Consider the following 19,341-nt stretch of genomic DNA (forward strand, 5'->3'; position numbering starts at 1 on the left):
GGGAATGGGGAGGGATTGCATTGGGAGTTATACCTGATATAAATGACGAATTGATGGGTGCTGACGAGTTGATGGGTGCAGCACACCAACATGGCACAAGTATACATATGTAACAAACCTGCACGTTATGCACATGTACCCTAGAACTTAAAGTATAATAATAATAATTAAAAAAAAGAAAGATACTTACATCCTCAAAATAGATTATTTGTACCAGAGTTGGTTCTAAAGATATAGGAGCATTTTCTGATTCAGATTAATTAAAATTAAATACCAACTAATTTTAAAAGGTTTACTACTTTCAAGTGCATAGAATTAAAACTCAGTTGACAATATTTGTGTCTGTGGTTCAGGGAAGTCTCTAGGGGACACTTACTTTAAATCCTCTTCTTGCTTGAAGAAGAGAAGAAAAATGATTTATACTGAGTTATGTGTTACAAAAGAATGGATATTCTAGAAGCAATAAATGCCTCCTTTCCCGCAAAAAAGCACTGTAATCAGGTGAGATGATCAGAGTAGGAAGAGACTTATGCTCTAGATAAAATAACCAATCTTAAATTCCAAGAAAAATAGTATTAATTCTATTGATACTTTACCCATAGAAATAACTTCACTAATCACAACAATGCTGCTGTGCTTATTCTCAATCTGTAGTCTAAAAATCACACTGTATTTGTCATGGAAATAAAAAAATAACCATTTTATGGAATTTTGTGACAAATCCTTTTGGAAAGCAAGTGTTTTATAAATTCACATTTTCAGTTTGTCCTAATATCTGCGAGATGGTTTGTTTTTATACATTACTGTATAAAGACATACACAGTAATGTTCACGGTAGATTTATTAATAGCCCAAAACTGCAACAGATAAATAACAGAATAGTTGGACAGCGGAATACTGCATAGTAATAAAAAAGAACAAACTATGACTACACGTAAAATAGTGACCTATCCAGCCAATAGAGGAAATATCAGTATCTTTAAGATGAACTGAGGTGAAAAAGACCATCATAAATAGATAATCTGATAGTATGTCTGTCATTTTCTGAGAGTTTTTTTTTTTTTTTTTAAACAAGGAAATTAAAACACAAGATTTATTGAATGTTTTCTATTTACCCAAGCACTGCGCTGGGAGTGAAACACTGTTTATGTATTAAAATAAGTACCTTTAAAACTTCTAAAACTCATTTAAATGAGGAAATATCAGAAAAAATTATGCCTTGCTATTTAGTAGTTAGGTTAAGTTAAAATGTCAGGCACCAATTCATAGTGTGATTACTTTCCAATGACAACTGGTTGAGCATATTCTCAAGAAAAGAATGATTGAAATCTTGTCGTTCTGGTATAAGAGCAGAAACTGCGACTAATTATAGATCCTTATAATGTTCTTCCTTTCCACAATTTTTTATCTTTGCTTTGTTTACTTCTCAAACAACTGTAGATCAACTGCATCTGTTTAAGTATGGCACTAAGTCAGGCAAGATTTAAATACTATATTCCATGCTAAATTGGGCCTGCCTTTTTATTAACTTCACTTTAAAAATCTGAGTATCATTAGGGTGATTTTGAAAAATAAGTCTTACTTTAGATATGATAAATAATATGTCAAATGCCATTCACTTTAATAAGTCATAAGAATGTTATATAGTATGTATGTCCCCCAAAGTATTTTACATAAAAAATTCCAATGTACTTTGTACTTTCAACACTAGTCTCTAATTTTTTGCTGTTTGAATTTGTATTTAAAATACTTTTCTTAAGGATTTAATCCACAATTCAAAACTTTAACATTTTACCTGTATCCTTTGTATTTTCACAGATACTTTCAAAATTAGTAATTTCCTCAAAATGTAATATAACAAAAAATCCAATAAAATCCTTATTATGTAATAATGGAGGGGAAAAAAGAAATAAAAGAAAGCTGTTAATTTATGAACACTTTACAAATTCTGTTAAGATTCACTATGACAAATGAGCACACTTAAAAAAAGTCAAAGATATTAGATATAACTTTAATTTTGAATGTGATTTACATAAAATCAAACCAAAGAATTACTTATACTTTACTGCCTAATCAAAATTAACATAAACATAACAAATAGTATTTATAAGTCAAAGTAACAAATCACTTTTAAAAAAAAATCTCTACATTGTCAAAATTTTCCTATGGAATATTGGCAAAGAATGTAAAGTTATATTGTGCCACAAATAGTTAAAAGCAATAATTTTGGATGGTTCAATAAGATGTGTATATAAAACTTAAAACAAATATTTGGGTTATTTTCTCTGGAAAGTTAGCTTGCAAATGAAAAGAAGAAAACCGAATCCGCATACTGTCATAGCTGTCCTCTTCAAAATTCTCCTATTCCATGTAGACACTTCTTCCCTTAATTGTATATGAGTTGGATCATTTTCCCGTTCATTTTGCAACTAATATTTGCACGGAAAAAGAAAAGAGTTATTGTACAATACATTAATAAAAACATTTTGATTTTAAAAAATATCATAATATCCATGTTAATTCAATTCACTTGTTTAGATGTAGGCAACTCAAGATTCCCATGGAAGATTTAAAGTAAACATATATGTCTTGAAATACAGTCTTTCATTAGCATCCCATTACTGTAAATTATTAGTTTTCCATTAAAAATACATGCTGTCACAGATAATCACATTTTAAAATGGTGTTTTTATGTCATGAGACAAAGTAACTTTAAAGTTTCTGTTTTACTTATAAGGAATGACAATTGATATTGATTTGCTTGTGTATTACATATCAATTAACATCTTACAAAAAAGTGAATCATTATTATAGCAAACCTAAAACATGAAATTTAGCAAAAATGAGAAGACCAGATGCTACTGGTAGAAACTTAATACTTTATTTAAATATAATTGCAGTAACAAATGTCAACAAAAACTTAAGTGGTTCTTTTAGTAATTCTCAGCAATGAAAGTATAGTACCCATTCAGTTTGTAAATTCCCAGATACAAATTTCTTGCTCAAGAAGCTCCCTTCTCCCCTACCTACTGTGTATGTGTGCCCACTCTGTGTGTTTCTGTGTGTGTGTTCTGTGAGAGACAGAGAGAGAGAGAGAGAGAGAGAGACAGAGAGAGAGAAGGGGGAAGTGAGAGAGAAAAGACTTGAAGAGGGAGGACTGAGAGGAGAGAGATGGCTTTTGGGGGTGGGGCACAAGAGAAAATAAGCAGAAACCAAAGATCCTTGAAAGATAAAAAGAATCAGGAACATTTATAGAGTGATATTTACTAGAAACATCCTGTGCTGGAGTGATGACATAAATACTTTCAACATCAGCAGGAATAATGACTTCCAAATTCGACTGTGTAAATATTTAATTAAAAAGCTTGCAAAATTAATTTTAAATTTATAGCAGAAAACCAGACTCCAACGCCAACTCATTAATACCATATTCTTGGTCTAACTTCCAAATGGCTTCATTCAGCAACAGATTCCTTTTTGACACTGATGCTCCATTTACTGAATCCTGAGACAGTCATTCCTTTTATTAACCAATTACTTAGAATGACCCTTTCTGACAGGAGCCTGTCAGTGTGTTGGCTTGAAAGAGAGTGATGTGGTGTTAAAGTCTAGCCTTGACCTCTCCCACCCTCTCTCTTTGTTACCTCCATACACTTATCTGTGATAACTCATGTTTCTTAAAAAAAAAAAAAACCACCTTCGATTATTACTGGTAAACTCTGAAATAATATAAGCTTAACAGGCATGATAGCATATTTGCAAATCTGGAAGCCTTCATAATTCCCTAAATCAAATCTCATTATGATGATTATTACTTGTACAAGACTAATCTAGAAAAACCAAACCATTAGCTTGCTCCAAAATTAAGACTTTCTTGCCCAAAGAACTGTATTTGCCATTATTATAAACTAATTCATGTTTTCAAGGGTAGTTCTTATATAGAAATGCATAAATTCTAAATAGAGAAGTGTCATGGGAAAAAGGTCTTCTATTTAGCTAAAGAACAATGAAAATTCTCTTAACAGGTATGCATTATTAAAATAAATATTATGGTACCTGATTGAATTGTGTATGCTTTAGAGTCAGTCTCTATAGCAAAGTTTCTTAATTTCACTCATTTAACAAAAATATGGTTTTCTAATTTCATTTTAATTCTATACACACACCCTTACCCCTCACCCCCATGTTTTTAGTTCACCTTGGAGAAACCAAATGAGTAAACAACCCCAAAGCAAATATGTTTTAGGAAATTTCCTACACTAAAAAGGCTGATGTTTTGCAAGAAGTATCTCTATACACATGCTTCTAAACTTCCCTGGAATACCCATGAAAAATAGCATGTTTAAGTAGAATCAGTTCTTTTCCTTTGATTCTTCTAGATGAGATGGAGGTAGTGATGATGAATGGTGCTATAATTTTTGGGTTGTCAGCAAGTTCAGGATGTAGCTTGTGTAGCACAGGTGCTTGACATATAGCAGGCAGTCTTATGTTTGTTGAATGAATAAATGTCAGAGATAATAATTTCTAAGATGCCTTTTTTCTTTGGAAATAAATTATTTTCTACAAGAATTCTGAAACATGGTGCTCATTTCCCCATTTAAAATGTCCTTTCCCACCTATTATTTTGTATAACAGAATTTGCTTCGCAACTTTCTTCTCACTTTAAAAGACTCCTTTTGGGCTGGGCGCAATGGTGCACACCTGTAATCTCAGCACACTGAAAGGCTGAGGCAGGAGGATCACGTGACCTCAGGAGTTTGAGACCAGCGTGGCCAACATGGTGAAACTTCGTGTCTACTAAAAATACAAAAATTAAGTGGGCGTGGTGGTGCATGCCTATAGTCCCAGCTACTCAGGAGGCTGAGGCAGGAGAATCACTTGAATCTGGAAGGCAGAGGTTGCAGTGAGCCAAGATCGCACCACTGCACTCCAGGCTGGGCAATGGAGTGAGACTTGGTATCAAAAAAGGGAGGGAAAAAAAGACTCCTTTTGATTTAACACATTAATAGCTAGAATGACAATTTATTAATACTTGGAACATGTATAAAGTCTATTTTGAAGAAAAGAACTTTTTTGATAAAATATTAATGAAAATGTTAAATGAATTATGGGTTGAAGCTATATAAATAATGTATAATCTAACCTTCAAATCAGATATTTCACAAAAGCTTTATAGACATAAATTTATTAAACAGATCAAGAGCTCACTTCTGAGCTCACTTCTGGTCGACTGGAAGTGTTTTTCTTTATTATCCATCTTCAACAAAGGTTCCCATTCCAACAGCTTAGATTTTGTTATAGCCATTTTTTTTTTGAAGTGGAAAAATCACCTGTCCTTAAATATAGATATATATTATATATTTTTCTGTTATGTGTAAAAAACAAGAACCAAAAAAGTCCATACTCTTTAGAAAACAGTTAAATTATAAAAATATTACAGAGAGTCTGGACAATCAAAGGGGTATTTCATCCACAATCCTGTTTCTTTAACAGAACCAATAAATACTTCATTTATCTGTACATTTACATGTAAGTAATAATGTACAAATATAATTTCATATCTTTAACCAGCTGATATTTAGTTTTCATTTTTAACTGTTTATTATTATAACAATTGGTATAGCATATTTTATTAAGTTATTCTCCTAATATAGAACACTTATGGTACATATAATTTGGGATAAAATACTATCAAAAGATACAAAATTTTAATGGTACTTGGCACATCCTGCTAAACTTTTTTTGAAAGGGCTTGTGTTACCAGTCTCACATAAGAATATCAGTTTGGTGAACTCTAACTAGAAATTGGTAGTGATACATTTTTCCTTGCTAATTGAAAAGATAAAAATGACACATTCTTCTTTTAGTATGCATTTCTTTAATGGCCAGCAAAATCTGTTTCCTATGTATATTTCTTCCTTTGGAAACTGTCCTTTTCCCCACTTGTCTAAGTGTTCCATTTGTTGCTCTTAACCAGAATTGCTTCATGGTCTAACACCTTCTGCTGTAAATCATTTGCCTTCGTTTCCCCTCCTTTTAATGTTAAATATATACCTTTTGAATTAAGTCTTTTAGTTTGCAGACTTCTTCACTCAAATTTTCAACATTATTAACCAATTCTTCACAAACTGAAGTAAAATTCCGGGGAGAAGCCCATTCCAGCGTTATCTGTTAATATTTTCAAAAGTTCAACATTAAATAATGGAAATAACTTCCCACAACTTTATATCCACAAAGATTATACAACATTCTTAAATATTAAATTATATAATTGAAAAGTATTTTTTTGTTTAGGATAAATACACCAAAACAAGTAACTTTATAAAATAATCAAATGAGCTTGCCAAATGCATTTCCTGAATATATGTATATATAACTTTCTAAATGGAGATTAATATTAGTAATACCATTTATGATGAACAAATCAGTTCATGAAGGTTTTAAAATGACATGATTCTCATATTAATTGATGTTATATAAAATCACTGGAAAACAAGTGCATTAAAATTTTCACTAAGACAAACAGCTAAAACCTAATCACATGAAATAAGCTGCTTTTGCAGGCCACTTACACTTTTTCTTCCTTTTTTTTTGAGACAGTGTCTCGTTCCGTTGCCCAGGCTGGAGTGCAGTGGTGCAATCATGGCTCACTGCTGCCTCAACCTCTTGGGCTCAAGTGATCCTCCCACCTCAGCCTCCTAAGTAGCTAGGACCACAGGTGCATGCCATCATGCCCAGCTAATTTTCAGCTAGGACCAGAGGCACATGCCATCATGCACAGCTAATTTTAAAAAATTCTTTGTAGAGACAGGGTCTCACCATGTTGCTCAGGCTGGTCTCAAACTCCTAGCCTCAAGCAATTCTCCCACCTGGGCCTGCCAAAGTGTTGGGATTACAGATGTGAGCCACCATGCCTGGCCACTTACACTCTTCCTATTCTAAATTTATTTAAAAATCTTTTATTGATACAGTTTTTAAATAACACACTGTTTTGTTTCCATTTTCACTTGGGTCTCCTGTCACTTTATATTTTAAACAAGAACACATGGTAAATTCAATACATGGATCAGTTTAATTTTTGGTCTGACTCGTTTTCTTTTTCTTGAGGCAAGAATACAAAGTTTTAAAATTAGTATGTAATGAAGTAATATTAAACAAATCAACTTATTTAGATCTTATGTGATTTTGCAGAACAAATGATATAATTTTAGCAAATCAGTACTATTTATTGAATTATCATGAACTTATCTGGAATGTTCTTCAGTGTTCATACTTTTCTTCACTTAATAACTTTTGTAGAATACCTTTTGAGAATTTACAGGTAACTCAGTAATAATATTCTGTACAGCTGTTATTAAATGGCCACACTGTTTGTTTAATTTGAGAAGAAAGTTGAGGAACTCATCACCACTAAAGAAAGGAAACCACAAACAAGCAGGAATTACCAATAAGAGCAATTTATTTCATTCTACTAGGCTAGTTACTGAAAATCTAGTCATAAAATTAGATTCTTCCAAAAGAATTCATGGAATAGCTAATACAGATTAGGTACTGAAACAGGCACTGATTATAAAAGAAAAACAAACCTCCAATCCCGAGAATCTTAAAGTTCAGGATAAGATGCAGATATACAATTGCAGCTTTATTATTCACAGGAACACATGAAGGAGGAAGATAAAATAATCAATATTTGAGTAGCTACTATGTGAAGACACTGCACTAGTTATTTTACATTTGTTATTTCTTTTGATTTTTCCTAACAACCTCTATAGGATAGAGGTTGTTAATACTATTTTACAGTGGAGACATCTAAAATTCAGGGGGAATGAATTTAATATCACATGAGAAGGAAGGAGTAGGGAATTAGAAATGCTTTACAGAGATAATACTTGAATTGTGTCTGTGGTTGAAGAAAAAGTTTGCCAAGTAGGTAAGGAAGAGATTCTGGATAAAGAGAATAGCAGGTGCAAGACTACAAGGGTAAAGGTCAGTAAGGTGTAATTAAAACACAAATTATTGAAAAGTAGTAAGAGAAAAGGCTAGATATAACCATTTATTAAAAGAACTTTTGTGTCAGCATAAGGAATTGAATTTTACCTTTCTGATGATGTAGAGTTACTAAGAGATTTTCAACAGGAAATTTGAAAATCAGACTTTTAAATGAGAATGTTTATTTGGAGAGTGGTGTGGATAAAAGGAACACCAAAATAGAAGCAGAATAATTAGGCGACTAACAGAGAAATGCATCCAAGAGATGATGAAGGAAAACTTAGACTAAGGATCTGGCAGTGGCAGTCTTACTGTGGGGAGGAGGGAGAGCAGTGGCTTGAGAAACCTTTAGGAGAATAAACTGAAAAACTTGGTGATGGATTGTATGTAACGGAAGAATCTATGATGATTCTCAGTTTTTTTGGTTTCCATGGAAGGCAGTGCTGCCAAGCAAGGAATTGAATTTGGTGGCGGATGGTGGAGATAAAAGAAAACATTATGGCATAATAATTAAGAACACAGGCTTTTGAGTCAAGAGTCAATGTGAGTTTGGATTCATCTTCCACACTTATTAGCTTTATGATTTTGGGCAAGAATAATCTTAAGTCAAATGTTTTCGTATCTCTAGAAAGGAGACAGCAGGACTCAAGAAGACAATGTACATAAAGTACCTAGGATTGTGTCTAGTACATAGCTAGTGTTCAAGTAAATGTAATTATGATGACTGCAATGGTGAGGAGACATGCAGGTGGCAACAACAAGTAAGTGGTAGAAAATGGGGGTCTTGCAAGGGTATTTATTCTGGGCTCTAAAGACTCATGAAGATAGATACAATTCAGAGTCGGTGAACCTCAATGGGAAAAAAATATGTCTTTATTTTCACTAACTTCTAGCCAAGATTCAGTCTTTCCTTGAATTGTGAAGGTAGCACAAACACAGTAGTATTAGAAATGTCTCCAATAGAAATCAAAACCATGATCATAAAGATGACCATAAGACATACTGTGAAGAAGGGAGAGTTGACAGGGGTAGAACAGGAAAGCCACTAAAGGAAATGTAGCCTGAGAAGTAGAAGAAAATCAGTAGTTAAGAGTTGTTATGAATGAAGTTGTTATGATGGATTCAAAGGAGAAAAGATTAAGCACATTAAATAAGTATACTGATTTTGGTAATGAGAAAACACTGGTGACTAGATTAGCTTCAGTGGAAGAAGCCAATTTATAGTAGAAACAACAAAGAAACTTAACCCAACAGAAAAGTTGGTCAAGGCTATTAATAGGGAATTCAGAGAAAAAAAAAAAAGAAACAAAATTTGAATGGATAATAAATGTGGGAATACAATAACCGTAAGATGCCACATCCTAGCAGAATGACAAAAATTAAGATCATTAATATCAAGAGTCAAGTGTATTAGATGACCTTTCTGGGGAGTCCTTTAACAGTATCTACTGAAATAAAATACAATAAAACTACTATTATTGGACCAAAGGTAATTTGTGTGTGTGTGTGTGTGTGTGTGTGTGTGTGTGTGTGTGAGACAGAGTCTCGCTCTGTTGCCCAGGCTGGAGTGCAGTGGCGCGAGGCTCACTGTAACCTCTGCTCCTGGGTTCAAGTGATTCTCGTGCCTCAGCCACCTGAGTAGTTGGGATTACAGGTGTGCACCACCATGCCCAGCTAATTTTTGTATTTTTTTAGTAGAGATGGGGTTTCACCAAGTTGGCCCAGCCGGCCTTGAACTCCTGGCCTCACGTGATCCACCTGCCTCAGCCTCCCAAAGTGCTAAGATTATAGGTGTAAGCCACCATCCTAGCCCCCAAAGGGTACTTCTAAGCCCATACAGAAATTCTTATTTGTAGAAGTTCTGACTACATACTATACAAAGTTTCTTTCACACTATTTCTAGAAGGAAAGGTTATAAAAAGCAAGCAATGTCAGCCTCCAATGAAAATAATAGAAAACTTCTAAGATACAGTACTGGGATATATATAGTATTTTCATTTAAGACAAGTCTTTTCTCTTAGCTATTAGGCTGAAAAAATGAACAATTTCACTTTAACAGTTTTATAAAATACAAACTTTATAAACAAAATACATATAATCAATCACTTAGAATAAAAACTACCTGATGGTTGCTTTCAACAAGCAAACCTAAAATTAAAAAATGTAGGAAAACTCTTGTTCTGTTAAGCAATAAGTATTCATAAAACCATTTTCAAAAAATATGCAATTCTTCTTTATTCTATTTTCTTTCTGATCTTTACTCTAGAAAACACAGAACTTAGAGTATATGACACATTTCTGCCAAAGCAACAGCAGTGATTACTTGTATTTTGTTTCCATGTACTATTTATATAAGTACACTTATAACTTAGATTTCAGTGTTCTTTAAATATTCCAATTTTATTTATCAAGAATAATTACTAAATGAGTAATTCACTAATGCCATATATATTTAATTTATGACCTCAAAGAAATTAAGATCCATTGAGAATTATCATTTGAATTATCAACTGATAGCAGGTATGTAATTTTAGATAGGTGATTCACGAATATATATGTGGAATATAAATTCATCAGTTCTTATTCTTAAGATAGTAAGACTGAGTTCAAATAAACAAATTTTATTACTAGCAAAATTAGTCTTAATGAATGAAAGGAAAATATATACCTTTCTTGTGACATATAATTTTCAGAGCCACTGAATATGGATGGACAAATTGTACAAAACAAAACTCTGTACAGAGTGCCATTCACACTATGTGAATCATGCGTCTCCATCACAGCTGCACAGTATACGACCTATACAACTTTACATGGCAGGCCTGATAACTTTGTGCTTATTTAAAAAATTCAAAATAAGCAGATATGACACAGGTATAGTAGACTGTATTATTTGATCAAATTCTCATGTCTTTTCTACTGAGCTAACTACTACCAGTTCCCCGACCCCTGTCAGGGGACTATAATTCATGCCCCAGTGACATGAGGCCTGACCACATGACTTGCTTTAGCAAATAAAATATGATTGGAAGTTACTGTGTAACTTTTGAACAGAAGCTTCAAGAGCCACTGAATGATCCTGCCATCTTTCTCTTCTTTCTCATGAGAGCAGTATGTCCCAGGTTGAGATTGTTCCTCCAGCCTACTCTCAGAATGACAAGATCACTGTTGCTGACCCATGATACAGATGATCAGGAAACACAGTTTGTTGTTATAAGTGACTGACATTTAGAAATTATTTGTTACTACAGCATAACATAGTATAAGCAAACTAAAACAACAGGCCATTTAAAAAATCTGAAGTCAAGTACTAAGATAAAATTTACACTTTAAATAAAGGTATTATAAACAAAGGTATTATGTGCTCATTGTAGAATATCTGAAAAAAATTAAAATCATCAATAATATTACCACTCAAAGACAATGACTGGTACTATTTTCTCTCAGAATATTTTTTTATAATACACATTTTCTTCCAGTGTTTTTCCTATGGATATATATAACTGACATTGCTTCACATGACCTTTTATATTGTGCCTTTTATAATTATCATGAGTATTTTCCCATGACATTAAGTTTCAAAATAAATTTAATGGGTGAAAAAATAATTATATTGATGCAATGGAATTTAACCATTTTCCTGATGTTCAGTATTTAGAGTTTCAAATTTTAGAATGTTTATGAATAATAGGGTGAACAATACACTTTTACATAAAATCTTAACATCTATATAGATTTTTTTGGGGTGGAGCAGTTTTCTTGAACATAGTTTTGAGATGCTTTTGACACCTTCAAGTGGATGTCAGTTAGCTCAGAAAAAAAGTCCAAACAGGAACAGTTAAAAATTTCAAATGTGGGCCGGGCGCGGTGGCTCAAGCCTGTAATCCCAGCACTTTGGGAGGCCGAGACGGGCGGATCACGAGGTCAGGAGATCGAGACCATCCTGCCTAACACGTTGAAACCCCGTCTCTACTAAAAAAAAATACAAAAAACTAGCCGGGCGATGTGGCGGGTGCCTGTAGTCCCAGCTACTCGGGAGGCTGAGGCAGGAGAATGGCGTAAGCCCAGGAGGCGGAGCTTGCAGTGAGCTGAGATCTGGCCACTGCACTCCAGCCTGGGCGACAGAGCCAGACTCCGTCTCACAAAAAAAAAAAAAAAAAAAAAAAAAAATGTGAATGACAACTTATTATTTCTGTTCAAAATATCTAAAATTAGCAACAGAATGGATATTACAATTTTAAATTGCACTCCTTATTTTTTTAAGAGTCTTGCTATGTTGCCCAGGCTGGCCTTGAACTTCTGGGCTCAAGTTATCCTCCTGCCTCTCAAGTAGATGAGACTACAGGCACACCCCACTGCATTGGCTTTAAATTGCATACTTTAATTCTGCAAACACACTAAGGCAGAAAAAAGTAAGTGCAGTGTCTGTATGCATTGTTGTAACAGATTATTTTAGAAAATTTTGACACATAGAAGAAAACTATCTTAAAATAAATCAGTAAATTGTTGAAGTCACATTACTAGGAGATTATAATCAATCAGTTCAACTTTTCCTGCTGTTAGTTTTCTTATGACTTAATGACTAATTTCTTCTTTAAAGAATGACTTTGAACAAATGGTAAGTAAAACCTTTTCTGTAACAGCATGTAAACAAAGTCTGTGATTTAATAACAAGGTCAAATTCCTGGAATATATGTCTGCCAGTTTTATTTTTTTTAAAAAATTCAGTAGCTTTTTATAAGTGAACCATTCAGGATTCTGTACATTCTTTACATCTATTAAATCCCATAAAGTAAATTCATATAGGCAACCCTGCCATCATACAAATAAGTTACATAAAAACATTTAATTTGCAACTCAGTCATTTAGAACTTAGAATATTCCCTCATAGAAACAATAGTGAAGAAAAGCAAGAAAATGAACAATGGTATTTAAGAAGGTGTGCTGAGTTTTAAGTCTTCACAACTGAAATCCTTCACAATGCATTTAAATATTTAAGAACTATTAAGTTATTCTGAAACAATGATGAGGCATTATTTTAAATACAGATCTTGCTGTAATGAGATATATTAAGGAAGAAGAATGGAAAAATGGGAATAGGGAATTTTAATATGGGGAATGTTTATAATTTAAGCTGTATAATAAAGTTTTTAAGAAATTAGGATCATCTATATTATTTCCTGGAATACTTCTCTGAACTCCAAAATTATGTGGAAATCTATTGTTTGTATGTTTAATTAATGTTTATCATAATTACAATATTAGTTTTAGACTATACTAGTGATAATATCACTGCATTTGCAAGTATAGTATAGGATATTATAATTCATTAGCTCATTTATCCATGTATTCAATAAAATTTGTCTATACAGTCATGTCCCAGGCAATGGATAACATGGTTAATATATACACCAAGCTCCTTAGGTCATTCTGATAATGTAGCCAGGTAAGGAAATCACTAGCATAAATCATGGTTATGAACCCTAATATGTTTTAAAAGCATATATATAGAAATCAAGTCTCTACTAACATGTAAGGTACTTTTATGTTAGCTATATAATCCTCATTTGTAAAATTATTTTAGGGAAAAAATCAAACTGGAATATGTTGAAATAAAAAACAGTATTTGTATTATCAGTAGAAAAATAAAATGATTGTGATACTCTTAAATTAACTAAAAAAGAAAACTAGAAAATAACACTAAGCTGATATTAAAACTAAGATTAGAGGAAACTGAGGAAATAGAAAAAATATTTGTGAAGATTTCTTACAGGGAACTTGAATGTACTTTTAAAAGCTCTAGAGGCAAAAAATTTGATTTGTCCTCTGTACAGGCATTATTCCTATTCTTAGTCCCTGTGGTAATAGTTACTTTTGAACTCATATGAAACCAAAAGTAAGAAAGGAAGAGAGTTTCCTAAGCAATAAAAAAATAGAAAGAATGAGTTAAGAGAAGCTTACATGAGCAAGAGATTGGGTAAAATGTAATTAACGTGACCAAGTGCAATGAGAGGTAGAAGGTGGGGAAAAACATTTGGTGCACAAATCCTCAAAGTTGGGGAGAGAAAGCCATTGTAAAAGAAAAAAGAATTTCATAGGCTGTTTATAAGGTGGTGTTGCTAAGTGACACAATTTCAAAATTATCTAGTTGGTGGAATGAAAACAATTATTATAGGTTATTTTGGATTATAAAATCTAGGGGAAAATTACTGAAAAGACAATCATAATCTCAAAGGCAGAAGAGGCTTTACAGGGTTTGTATTCTATGCTATGGTTAAATTCTTTCCATAAGCAAAAACCTCTAGAAGTAGCTATTATGTACAATAAAACTGTTATCTTATTTATTCTGGACATTATATTTCTATTAATGCAGCCTAACAGTGCTGGCTTTCCATGACTAGTCATGTGACACTTTAACCTAAACTGAGTTAATAATAAACTTAAAAACTCTTAGTGATTTTTCATGTATATTAAGTCCCATCCTATAGTAATATAGTTAATCTTGGACTTTCCATTTATCCTTATTAAAGTTAACCCTATTAATTTTGGGGAGATTTGCTTCAACCTGCCAAAGCCTTTAAAATCTTAATTCTCTATATCTCTTCCATCTAGCCACCAGTCACATGTAGCTATTGAACCCTTGAAATCATGCAGAGTATATTCTCTGACTATAACAGAATCAAACTGAAAATCGATAACAGAAAAATCTCCAAACGTGGACATTAAACACCATACACCATGGGTTATTTAGATAATCCATGGGTCAAAGAGGAAGTCTCAAAGAAAATAAAAATATACATAGAAGTGAATGAAAATGATCACACAGTGTATCACAATTTGTGGAATGCAACTAAAGCAGTGCTGAAAGGGAAATGTAAAAGACTAAATGTTTACATAAGAAAAGAAAGTCTCAAAAATGATCTAGATTTCTGCCTCAAGAATCTAGAAAAAGCAAAATAAATTCAAAGTAAGCAGAAGGAAGAAAATAGTAAGAATCACAGCAGAAATCAATGACACTAAAAGCAAAAACAATACAGAAAAGTTACTGAAACAAAAGAGCAGGTTCTTTGGAAAAACAAATGTGTAAACCTCTAGCAAGACTAACAGAGATAAAAAAAGAAAAGACGGAAATCACCAATATCAAGAATGAAATGGGGTATTATAACAGATCCTACAGTCATTCAAAGAATAGCTGGAAATAGTAGGGGCAACTTTTGGCTTCATCAATTAGAAAAAATGAACCAATTCCTTGAAAAACCACACATTACCAAAACTCAGCTAAAGTAAAACAGATATAACTTGAATAATCCTATGCCCATTAAATAAATCAAATTGTAAATTAAAAGCTTCCCCCACAAAATATCCAGGCCCAGATGATTTCACTAGAGAAATCTACAGAATGTTTAAAGAAGAATTAATGTCAATTCTACACAATATTTTACAGAAAATAAAAGGAGAGGGAATACGTCCCAATTCCTTTTGTGAGGCCAGTATTGTCCTGATACCAAAACCAGACAAAACACAAAAAAGAAACTTACAGAGCAATATTCCTCATGAACTTAGATACAAAAATTCTTAGCAAAATACTGGCAAATCAAATCCAACAATGCATAAAAAGAATAATAACCCACAACCACATGGGATTAATCCGGGTATGCAAGGTTGGTTCAATAGTTAAAAATCTAACAAAGTAACCATATCAACAGGCTAAAGAAAAAAGTCATATGGTCATATCAGTTGGGATAGAAAAAGCATTTGAAAAAATTCAACAACCATTCATGATAAAAACTTTCAGAAAATGAATAGAGCATAACTTCCCCAATATCATAAAGAGAATCTACAAAAAAACCTATAGCTAACATCACAGTTAACTAATACTAAAAAAGTGGATGGTTTTCTTCTGAGATTGGGAAGAAGGCAAGAATGTCCACTATCTACCACTCCTATCCAACATAATACTGGAAGTCTTACCACTGCTACAAGGGAAGAAAAAAGGCATACAAATGTGAAAGGAAAAAATTAACCTCTTTTTGCAGACTACATGATTATCTACATAGAAAATCTCAAACATTCCACAAAAAACCTCCTACAACTAATAACTGAGTTCAGTAAGGCTGAAATGTACAGTCAAGACACAAAAATCAATTGCACATGAAAATAAATAAAAAGAGAAATACCATTGGCAATTGCGCCAGAGAAAACAAAATACTTAGGTATAAATCTAACAAAATATGCAAGAAATCTGTATGATGAAAATGACAAAATGCTGATGAAAGAAAACAAAGAAGGTCAGAAATGGTGGCTCAGGTTTGTAATCCCATTACTTAGGGAGCCAAGGTGGGAGTATCACTTGAACCTAGGAGTTTTCAGACCAACTGTGGCAACAAAGTGGAAACCCTGTCTCTACAAAAAATTTTAAAAATTAGCCAGGCATGGCGGTGCATGTCAGTGGTCTCACCTACTCAGGAGGCTGAGGCGGGAGGATCACCTGAACCCAGGAATTCAAGGTTGCAGTGAGCCATCATTGTGCCATTGCTCTCCAAACTGGGTGACAGGGTGAGACGCAGTTCCAAAAAATATATTTTAAAAAATAAAACCTAAAACTTTTAGAGATATATGTGTTTATGAATTAGTAGAATTGACATAACTGTCAATTATATCTAAATTAATCAATAGGATTCATACAATTACTACCACAATCTCAGAAAGTTTTTTTTTTGTAGAAAAAGCTTTACATAGAAAAGCTTTATCTAAAATGTATATGGAAAGAAAAAGGCTCTAGAATAGCCAAGATGATTTTGAAAAAGAACAAAATGAGAGGAATCACTCTTCCTGATATAAAGGCTTACCATACAGTTAGAGTAATCAAGACATGGTACTTTCAGAGGGATAGACACATAAGGAACCCAGAATAGAGAACCCAGATTATACCCACACAAATATGCCCAATTAATTTTTGACAAATAATCAAAAGCAATTCAATGGAGGAGGAACAGCCTTTTCAATAAACAGTGCTAGAGCAATTATCCATCCCCAAGTTAAAAAAAAAAAAAGAACCTCAGCCTAAACCTCATAACATTACAAAAATGAACTCTCAAAATGTGTCGTGGACTTAAATGTAAAACTATAAAACTTCTAAGAAAAAAGCATAGGAGAAAATCTTTGAGACCTAATTTCGTAAACTGTTATTTGACTTGATACTAAAAATATACCAAAAGTAATGTTCTTTCCCTTTGGAGTAAAGGGAAAATCTGGTAACTTAGACCTCATAAAAATAAAAGTTTTTGCTCTGTGAAAGACCCCATTAAGAGGATGAAAAGAAAATTACAGAGTTGGGAAAATATTTACAAATCACATATTCAACAAAAGATTTGAATGTAGATAACTCCCAAAACTCAACATTAAAAAACAATTAATCCAACATAAAATTGGCAAAAGATCCTGTTAGAATTTCACCACAAAAAGTACACATATGGCAAATAAGATATAAAAGGCTGTTTACATCATTAGCCATTAGTAAGTGCAAGTAAAAACATAACAAGCTATTACTATATACCCATCAGAAATGGCTAAAAAATGTCATGCTACCACCAAATGCTGGTGAGGATGGAGAGCAAACTGGATCACTCATACACTTGCTGGAAATATAACAGTACTGCCATTCTGGAAAACAGTTGGACAGTTTTAAAATATACTAAATATGCAACCACCATACAACCTAACAACTGTCCTCTTCAGAATTTATCCCAAAGAAAGAAAATGTATTTTCTAATAGACTCTTGTAGATGAATGTTCATAGCAGTTTTATTTGGAATAGCTAAAAACTAAAATCTACTCAAATGTTCTTCAATGGATCAATGGTTAAACAAACTGTGGTATATACATATCATGGAATACTACTCAGCAATAAAAAGGAATGAACTATTGTATTGATACATGCAACAACTTTGATGAACCTCAAGAAAATTAGGATGACTGAAAAAAGTTAATCTCAAAAGGATTTATACTGTATGATTCTATTTATATAATATTCATGAAATAACATCATTAAAAAGATGGAGAACAAATTATTGGTCGCTAGGGGTTGGTATGGGGAGAAGGTTAGACGTGGCTATAAAGGAGTAGTGTGAGAGAGTCCTGTGTTAAGTACATTGAACACGGAAGTAGTTACATGAAGCCATAAATGTGATAAAATTATATATATACACACACAGATGAGTGCATAACTCACAAAGTATGAGTAAGCTCTATGGGTCGTACCAATGTAAATTTTCTGGTTTTGATATTGTCCTACAGTTATAAAAGATAGTAATACTGGGCAAAACTAGGGAAAGAATGCATGGGACTTCCCTGTGTATCTCTTTGGAATAGCCCAAGAATCTATATTTCAAAAAAATTTTAAAAATCACTTATTGCTGTATAATATATTAATAAAATCAAATATTATTTTCAAAATAGATTTGGGATTATTAATAACCATTGCTTGACAAGTTTTAATATTGGAAATGAAGTTTACATTTTGGTAACATAATTTCTCATACAGTAAGGCTGAAAATAGAACTGAGCTACATAAGAAATGTTTTCTTATTGACCTAAGTGAAAATATTACTTTGAATTTTCAATTTAACCTCTAAAATGATTTTTAAAGGTATACTATAAAAAAGCATGTGATTGTTTATAAGGTTCAATTTAGCAAGAGGCAATGAAAAAATAAAACAAAAATGTTTCTATGTGAGTTAACAAGAAGACACATTGTTTGCTTCTTGGTGAATGACTTTATAAAAATTGACTTTACAAAGCACATCCAATTTCAGAACACAGTATCTTCCAAAATCTATTACCCTGGGAAAATGATCATATCAAGTAAAATGACTCAGACATTATGAAAATTAAACTAAAAAAGAACAATTGGTTCTTAACACTATTAATGTAAACAAATAAGTTAATTTTACCTGATTTCCAACTTTATCTCTTCAGATAACTCTCCAAATTGTATCTCTTCTACCTGTAGTTCTTTAAGAGCAGCTAGAATTTTCTGCTGGTCTTTACTGGTAATTCCATTCTAAGCAGAAATAGTTTTAAGGTACAGTAAATTAATTATACTTGAATAATTTAAAACTCAAAATAACTGAAGATTTTTTCTTACTTGATGAATTCACATCTTGAAAAAATAGGCATACAGTGGAAAATAACACATTTCTAAAATATATATGTTTGTCTTATAACTGTGATTGATGTTAGTTACAGCATTAAAATATTTAGATATATAATAACTATAACCAATTTTTTTGCAATACATAACAACTATGATGGACTCCCAAAACAAATTACTAGAACTTAATATTTGTAATA

The 19,341-nt window shown here is 32.5% G+C and overlaps 1 protein-coding gene across 1 annotated transcript in view; it reads right to left on the reverse strand.

Annotated features, from left to right (window-relative positions):
• Window positions 1-1,900: 1,900 nt before the first annotated feature.
• Window positions 1,901-19,341, reverse strand: part of ASZ1 (ankyrin repeat, SAM and basic leucine zipper domain containing 1) — a 65,640-nt gene continuing 48,199 nt past the window's right edge. Inside the window, exons 10-13 of the mRNA XM_017867331.1 lie at window positions 18,942-19,051; window positions 7,305-7,410; window positions 6,055-6,168; window positions 1,901-2,429 (exon numbers count right to left, since the gene is read on the reverse strand). Coding sequence (XP_017722820.1) covers window positions 2,277-2,429; window positions 6,055-6,168; window positions 7,305-7,410; window positions 18,942-19,051 — 483 coding nt within the window. The 3' untranslated portion in view covers window positions 1,901-2,276. The remainder of the gene's footprint in view (window positions 2,430-6,054; window positions 6,169-7,304; window positions 7,411-18,941; window positions 19,052-19,341) is intronic.

This window comes from Rhinopithecus bieti, unplaced genomic scaffold (assembly GCF_001698545.2).
Source record: "Rhinopithecus bieti isolate Rb0 unplaced genomic scaffold, ASM169854v2 scaffold_3858, whole genome shotgun sequence".
Taxonomy (NCBI): Eukaryota; Metazoa; Chordata; class Mammalia; order Primates; family Cercopithecidae; genus Rhinopithecus; species Rhinopithecus bieti.